The sequence below is a fragment of the Salvelinus sp. IW2-2015 genome, unplaced genomic scaffold, assembly GCF_002910315.2.
Source record: "Salvelinus sp. IW2-2015 unplaced genomic scaffold, ASM291031v2 Un_scaffold2429, whole genome shotgun sequence".
Classification (NCBI taxonomy): Eukaryota; Metazoa; Chordata; class Actinopteri; order Salmoniformes; family Salmonidae; genus Salvelinus; species Salvelinus sp. IW2-2015.
Window position 1 is genome coordinate 10,433 of NW_019943750.1, and position 8,965 is coordinate 19,397.

General features: G+C 43.7%; 1 protein-coding gene across 1 annotated transcript in view; it reads right to left on the bottom strand.

Annotated features, from left to right (window-relative positions):
• Window positions 1-1,864: 1,864 nt before the first annotated feature.
• LOC112073934 (testican-1-like) overlaps window positions 1,865-8,965 on the bottom strand; it is a 63,880-nt gene continuing 56,779 nt past the window's right edge. Inside the window, exons 4-5 of the mRNA XM_070440331.1 lie at window positions 4,397-4,520; window positions 1,865-1,881 (exon numbers count right to left, since the gene is read on the bottom strand). Coding sequence (XP_070296432.1) covers window positions 1,865-1,881; window positions 4,397-4,520 — 141 coding nt within the window. The remainder of the gene's footprint in view (window positions 1,882-4,396; window positions 4,521-8,965) is intronic.

Below are 8,965 nucleotides of genomic sequence, written 5' to 3' on the forward strand. Positions count from 1 at the left end.
TACAGCGCTGAGTTCACGACAGTTAGAACGCTGGTTAACAGACAGTTACAACGCTGGTTTCACGACAGTTACCGCTGGTTTCACGACAGTTTGGAACGGCGGTTTACGGAGATTACACGGGTCACGACAGTTACAAGCGCATGTTTCACGACAGTTAACAGCGCTGGTTCACGACAGTTACAGCAGAACGCTGGTTTCACGAACAGTATACAACGCTGGTTTCACAGACAGTTACGCATCACGACATTACGGTGTTGCACGACAGTTACAACGCTGGTTCACGACAGTTACAACGCTGGTTTCACTACAGTTACAACGCTGGTTTCACGACAGTTACAACGCTGGTTTCACAACAGTTACAGCGTTGCGTTTTCACGACAGTTACAACGCTGGTTTCACGACAGTACCAACGCTGGTTAACGACAGTTACAACGCTGGTTCACGACAGGTTACAACCGATGGTTTCACGACAGTTAGAGCGTGGTTCACGACAGTTACGCGCTGGTTTTCACGACAGTTACAACGCTGGTTTCACGGACGTTACCAAAGGTGGTTTACGACATTACAACCGGCTGGTTTCACGACAGTTACAACGCTGGTTTCACGACAGTTTCACGACACTTTGGTTTCCAACAGTTACAACGCTGGTTTCACGACAGTTACAGCGCTGGTTTCACGACAGTTACAACGCTGGTTTCACGGACAGTTACCAACGCTGGTTTCACGACATGTTACAACGCTGGTTTCCGACAGTTACAACGCTGGTTTCACTACATGTTACTAACGCTGGTTTCACGGACAGTTTACAACGCTGGTTTCACGACGTTTACAGCGTGGTTTCGACGTTACACTGTTTATACAGTACAAAGTGGTTCACGAGTTCAGTGTCACACAGTTCACGCTGGTTTCACGACATTACAACGCTGGTTTCACGACAGTTACACGCTGTTTAACGACAGTTACAACGCTGGCTTACGACAGTTACAACGCTGAGTTCACGAACAGTTACAACGCTGGTTTCAACGACAGTTTACAACGCTGGTTTCACGACAGTTACAACGCTGGTTTCACGACAGTTACAACGCTGGTTTCACACAGTTACAACGCTGGTTCACACATTACAACGCTGGTTCACGACAGTTACAACGCTGGTTTCAGCGACAGTTACAAAGGTGGTTTCACGACAGTTACAACGCTGGTTTCACGACAGTTTACACGCTGGTTCACGACAGTTACAACGGCTGGTTTCACGACAGTTACAACGCTGGTTTCACGACAGTTAACAAACGTGGTTTCACGACAGTTACAAACGCTGTTTCACGACGTGACAACGCATGGTTCACGACAGTTACACGCTGGTTCACGACAGTTACAACGCTGGTTTCACGACAGTTACAACGCTGTTTCACGACAGTTACAACGCTGGTTTCCACGACAGTTACAGCGCTGGTTCACGACAGTTACAACGCTGGTTTCACGACAGTTACAACGCTGGTTTCACGACAGTTACAACGCTGGTTTCACGACAGTGACAATGCTGGTTCACGACAGTTACAACGCTGGTTTCACGACATTACCAGCGCTGGTTTCACGACAGTTACCACGTTGGCGGTTCACGACAGTTACAACGCTGGTTTCACACAGGTACAACGCTGGTTTCACGACAGTTACAACGCTGGTTTCACGACAGTTACAACGCTGGTTTCACGACAGTACAGCGCTTGGTTTCACGACAGTTACAACGCTGGTTTCACGACAGTTACAACGGTGGTTTCACGACAGTTTACAACGCTGGTTTCACGACAGTTACAGCGCTGGTTCACGACAGTTACAGCGCGGTTTCACGACAGTTACAACGCTGGTTTCACGACAGTTTACACGCTGGTTTCACGACAGTTACACGGTGTTCACGACAGTTAAAGCGCTGGTTTCACGGCAGTTACAGCGCTGTTCACGACAGTTACACGCTGGTTTCACGACAGTTACAACGCTGGTTTCACGACAGTTACAGCCGCTGGTTTCACGACAGTTACAGCGCTGGTTTCACGACAGTTTACCACGCTGGTTCACGACAGTTACAGCGCTTGTTTCACGACAGTTACAGCGCTGGTTTCACGACAGTTACAGCGCTGGTTTCACGACAGTTCTACAACGCTGTTTCACGACAGTTACAACGCTTGGTTTACGACAGTTGACAACGCGGGTTCACGACAGTACAGCGCTGGTTTAACGAACAGTTACAACGCTGGTAACGGACAGTTACAACCGACTGGTTTTCACGACAGTTACAGCGCTGGTTTCACGACAGTTACAACGCTGGTTTCACGACCAGTTACACGCTGTTTCACGGACAGTTACAACGCTGGTTTCACGACAGTTACAAGCGCTGGTTTCACGACAGTTACAACGCTGCGTTTCACGACAGTTACAGCGCTGTTTCACGACAGTTACAACGCTGGTTTCACGACAGTTACAACGCTTGTTTCACGACAGTTACAACGCTGGTTTCACGACAGTTACAGCGCTGGTTTCACGACAGTTACAACGGGGGTTTCACGACAGTTACAACCTTGTTTTTCACACAGTTACAACGTTTCACGACAGGTACAACGCTGTGTCACGATAGTTGACAACGCTGGTTTCACGACAGGCCTCTTTGTGCTGCCAAAATATCTTCATTGAGAGTTATATAAGGGAGTACACACACACACGCACACACGCACACGCAAGGCACACACACAACAGACACAGACAGACAGACAGACAGACAGACAGACAGACAGACAGACAGACCAGACAGACAGACAGGACAGACAGACAGACAGACAGACAGACAGACAGACAGAACAGACAGACAGACAGACAGGACAGACAGACAGCACAGCACAGCCACAAGCACAGCTGGCTGGCTGGTTAGTATAAATGTATGAATACAGCGTTGTGCGTTGTCAAACCAAACAAAACCAAACGTCATAACACCAGCGCTTATTTCACTGGACCAAGATGCTACCTGTGACTAAAGGGTGTTTGTAACGTAAACTCACCCCATTCCGTACAAATGTGCGCAACCGCGACATTCAAACGAGGCTACAAAGAAAACTAATGCGACTGTAGTGACTGTGTTGACTTCAAAATCTGGGGTGTGAACTACGTTTCTATTCAAGCGTTGATCGACATGGTAATGGCTCTATAGCGTTGGAGAAAAGTAGAAAAAACTGACCCTCCGTTACATCGTGACGTGTCATGCCGTAACGTACAGCACGCATAAAGCAACTATTTCTGTCTTACAATCTCTCTCCACCAGTTGTAGCACTCATCGTTTTAAAACAAGAAAAGGACAGTGACGGGGGTAAGGGGGGGATACCTAGGCATTTTTTGCGTCATCACTGTAAGCGATCATGAATCTCAAAGCCGCTGTTTACTTCTGAAGATCACTTTAGCACCGCACTAAAAACCCGATTCAAATTCGACACAAACCTTCAAATAGGTATGTAATGACACATTATATAAACTCTTTATAGTGATTTATTTACATTTTAGAGGCGATAAGGTGATAAGTTGGACAGATCGAGTGAAAATAAGTAGTTTTCCCATACATCTCTCCTTCTCACTATCACGCATTAGTTTCGCTTCCCCACCCGCCATTTTTAAAAAGACCCGAAGGAGCTCATTGCCTTCTTGAATTATGCAGAAACGGGCAGCGTGAAGGTCTCGGCATGAATTCTGTTGGAAAGGGGAGAAATTGTGCTTTACAATGGTATTGACATTACAGTTGATCTGGAAGTATTACGTTTTTGGGGCGCTAAATAAGGTCAATTGTACGGACCAAGGCGATGTACAAAAGTGATTGAGTTAACGTTACTGTCTGTAACTGGGTTGTGTGTATGGGCCCCGATGATACGCTGTGACTAAAGGGTTTGTGTACTGTCTGTAACTAGGATGCGATGGTGTGTACAACTGAAAAGCTTCTCTATTTTGCAGTTTCAAAAACTCACATGGACTAAGACACTAACTGACTGACAGACTGACTGACAGTCTGACAGACTGATTGACTGATTGACTGACTGATTGACTGACAGWCTGACAGARWGWRTGACTSATTGACTGACTGATTGATTGACTGACAGTCTGACAGACTGATTGACTGATTGACTGACTGATTGACTGACAGTCTGACAGACTGACTGACAGACTGATTGACTGACAGTCTGACAGACTGATTGACTGACTGACTGATTGACTGACAGTCTGACAGACTGATTGAATGACTGATTGACTGACTGATTGACTGACTGACTGANGACAGACTGATTGACTGATTGACTGACTGATTGACTGACTGACTGACAGACAGACAGACAGACAGACAGGTTTAGGGTTGAGGTTAGGGACTCACCGCTCTTCTCTGTTTTGTGGCTGTGTGGTTTGACCAGGTCCAGATCAGGCAGACACGGACACGGTCCCCCACACTTCAGAGCGATGTTCTTCCCTGACTTACACTCCTGGAACTCCAGCGTACACTACAAAACACATAGAGAATCATGAGTAGTGGAGTCTTTCTTCAGAGAGGCAGATGAGGCAGGCAAGACTCGCTTGAGGCACCATTGGACATTCAGCTCTGATGAACAGATGTAGCCATTAAGAAGTCATGTAAACACACACGCATGCGCATACACACACACTCACACAGATGCTTCTGGTTCTCTTCGCCTTGTGTATTAGAGAGAAACAATTTCACGGACAGCCCACAATACAACTGCAGACAACAGATTACAGTAATCAGGTAATGAACAAATTAAAGTCGTTTTTAAATGCAAAATAACAAACCTCAAATGGATTTGAAAGATCGTTTTCTTGTCAAACCAAAAAAACAATCAAATTTCAAGTCAAATTTGAATAGAACTAGCCTCTGAGGGTCTGGAGAGATGCACGTGTCTCACACAGACACACACACACACACACCATTGAATGTGTCAATGCGTAATTTAATTTGACATTTTTTACCATTCAACCAAGTATATTTATAACAATACGACGCATGAACGTCTGATTCATTCAGTTCCACACGGTTGTGTTAATGGGATTCACAATATAACAGCCACTGTACTAACAGGACCCCTACAGTGTTTAATAATTATTAGGTTGGTGCTTATATTTGTCATATGTAACACATGTACAAGTGTGTACAATATGTGTTTTTTGCATATCCCAACTCCCCCTGAGACACCCTCAGAGAGTGGGGTCACTGGCCAGGGTCTGCCATTAACAACAGTGACCCAGGAGCAATTTGGGTTAAGTGCCTTGCTCAAGAGCACAGATGGAGTTTACACATAGTCGGCTAGTCGGCTCAGGGATTCGAACTAGCAATCATTCGGTTACAAGCTCAAARGTTCTTAATCCCTAGGCTACCTGCCGCCTGTCTACCATCTGTCAAGGTGGGGATTATAATGCCTGCATATAAACACAACACATTATTGGGCCAAAAGGTCAAAAAAGTTACTGACCTTTCAACTCTTTCATGTTAGGATATTACATAAACTGGAAAGCGTGAACATGTAGCAACATTGTGTGAATGTTTCTCATTCTTGGTGTCTTTACATATTTAGACATAAATAATTTATTTTCTTACATTTCTGCCATTGTGCACAGCACCATAGACTACGTACTGCATTAAACATTTAGCTAGCATTTGCATACTGCTTGGTAAGAAACCTGATCCCAATTGTTGTATGCATATCTGGGACAGGCTCTGTAATGGCTTTGTTTTTCTGTCTCCTTATGCATTATTATTGAAATGTAAATAATAAATAGCCTACCCTTATTTTTCCCTCCACATTGTTTGCTCAACCCTGTCACAACCTTGACAGAGGGTAAACAGTGCAGGGGTCGTGTTAGTACAGTGGCTGTTATATTGTGGAGTGAATTCCATTAGCCCAACCGTGTGGAACTGAATGAATCAGACGTTCACGCGTCGTATTGTTATAAATGTACTTGGTTGAATGGTATATAAGTCACATCTTCAAGTTAAAAATATATACACTACCATTCAAAAGTTTGGGGTCACTTACAAATGCTGATGCTCCAGATACTCAACTAGTCTAAWGGCCAGTTTTATTGCTTCTTTAATCAGAACAACAGTTTTAAGCTGGGATAACATAATTGTGAAAGGGTTTTCTAATGATCAATTAGCTTTTTAAAATGATAAACTTGGATTAGTTAACACAACGTGCKATTGGAACACAGGAGTGATGGTTGCTGATAATGGGTCTCTGTACACCTATGTAGATATTCCATAAACAATCTGCCGTTTCCAGCTACAACAGTCATTTACAACATTAACAATGTCTACAATGTATTTCCGATCAATTTTATGTTATTTTAACTTCTTTGGGACTGGGGGGCAGTATTGAGTAGCTTGGATGAATAAGGTGCCCAGAGTAAACTGCCTGCTACTCAGGCCCAAAAGCTAGAATATGCATATAATTAGTAGATTTGGATAGAAAACACTCGGAAGTTTCTAAAACTGTTTGAATAATGTCTGTGAGTATAACAGAACTCATATGGGAGGCAAGAACCTGAGAAAAAATCCAACCAGGAAGTGGGAAATCTGAGGTTTGTAGGTTTTCAAGTCTTTGCCTATCCAATATACAGTGTCTATGGGGTCATTTGCACTTCCTAAGGCTTCCACTAGATGTCAACAGTCTTTAGAACCTTTTTTCAGGCTTCTACTGTGAAGGGGGAGTGAATAAGAGCTGTTTGWCTAAGAGGTCTGGCAGAATGCCATGAGCTAAGTCATGCGCGCAGCCGTGAGAGCGAACTGCGTTCCTTTTCATTTCTAAAGACAAAGGAATTGTCCGGTTGAAACATTATTGAAGATTTATGATAAAAAACCTCCTAAAGATTGATTCTATACATCGTTTGACATGTTTCTACGAACTGTAATATAACTTTTTTTACTTTTCGTCTGAACTAATTGCTCGCGCATTGTGCATTTGGATTACTGGGCTAAATGCGCGAACAAAAAGGAGGTATTTGGACATAAATGAWMGACTTTATCGAACAAAACAAACATTTATTGTGGAACTGGRATTCCTGGGAGTGCATTCCGATGAAGATCATCAAAGGTTAGTGAATATTTATAACGCTCTTTCTGAGTTTTTTGACACCTCTCCTTCTTTGGAAAATGGCTGTACGTTTTTCTGTTACTTGGCGCTGACCAAACATAATTGCAAGGTGTGCTTTCGCCGTAAAGCCTTTTTGAAATCTGACACAGCGGTTGCATTATGGAGAAGTTTATCTTTAATTCTGTGTTTAACKCTTGTATCTTTTATCAATGTTTATGATGAGTATTTCTGTAATTTGATGTGGCTCTCTGCACTTTCACCGGATGTTTGCTTGAGACAATGCATTTCTGAACATAACACACCAATTTCAAATGAGGTTTTTGGACATAAAGATGAACTTTATCGAACAAAACACACATTGATTGTCTAACATGGAGTCCTGGGAGTGCCATCCGGTGAAAATCATCAAAGGTTAGTGTTTTGTGACACCTCTCCTTCTTTGGAAAATGGCTGTATGTTTTTCTGTGACTTGGCGCTGACCTAACATAATCGCAAGGTGTGCTTTCGCCGTAAAGCTTTTTTTGAAATCAGACACTGTAGCTGGATTAACGAGAAGTTTATCTTTAAAATGGTGTATAATACTTGTATGTTTGAGGAATTTTAATTATGAGATTTCTGTTGTTTAAATTTGGCGCCCTGCGTTTGTTTCACTGGCAGTTGGTTAGGTGGGACGCTAGCGTCCCACATATCSCAGAGATTAACGGACAATTWTRTWWMWTTTTCTTTCAAAAACAAGGACATTTCTAAGTGACCCCAAACTTTTGAAAGGTAGTGTATATATATAAAAACAACATGTTCACACGTACAACTATTAATTTATTGCATTTATCCTCCATCATAACACACACGTACAAATGCAYCACACACACAACCACACACAACCACACACACTGACTCTCTCCACTCTCTTGCTGACACTTTCAATTTCACACATTCCAATTTAAATCCATCACTTTCTCCCTGACAGTTCTTAGATAGCAGCACTAATGTCGCTTAATCCAATTTGTTGACAAAGGTACGCCGCTCTCCTCTTCTATACATATTGAATTGCCTGTCGAGAGGGAGGAAAGGAAACTGATGAAATATTCCCCAGCCAATTCAATTGACTGCTATTTCCAGGCTAGTGAAACACTGGTGGTGTCAGCACCAATAATCTCTGTGTGTGGATGGCTTTGATATGTTTTTAATTATGTACAAACATAGGAAAGAAACTAGGGGCAGAAGTAGAGGGGCAAGTACAGAGAACAGAAGAGGGAGGAGGAAGGAAGGAGAGKGAGACACAGGAAGACAGGGGAAGACTATAATGATAGGGAGAAACAGAGGAAGAGAGAAAGAGAGAGTCCATTATTGTTCCACAGTGAGTTGAGGGGGCTGAGAGGTTCAGACTGAAACACTACTCATCCAGAGGGTTTAGTATTCCCAGAATGAGGCTCTTTATCTCCAGAGAAGACTGTAGCGCTGCAAGAGCTAAAGCCATTACATTCTTTCTTCTGGCGCCATATCACTTTCTCCCCATAACTCTCTTTCAAACTCTTCTGCTCTCATCTACATTCTCCATCTCTCCTCCTCTCCTCTTCTCTCTCTCTCTCTCTCTCTCTCTCTCTCTGCTCTCTCCCTCTCTCTCTCTCTCTCTCCTCTCTCTCTCTCTCTCTGCCTCTCTCTTCTCTCTCTTCTCTCTCTCTCTCTCTCTCTCACCCCCACCTCTCTCTCCCTGCGCTCACCCCTCTCTCTTTCCTCCCCTGCTTACTGCCCCTCATTCTCGCTGTTCTCTACTCTCTCTCTCTCTCTCCTGTTCTCCTCTCTGTCTCTCTCTCTTTCGCCCTTCATCCCCCTCTTTCTCT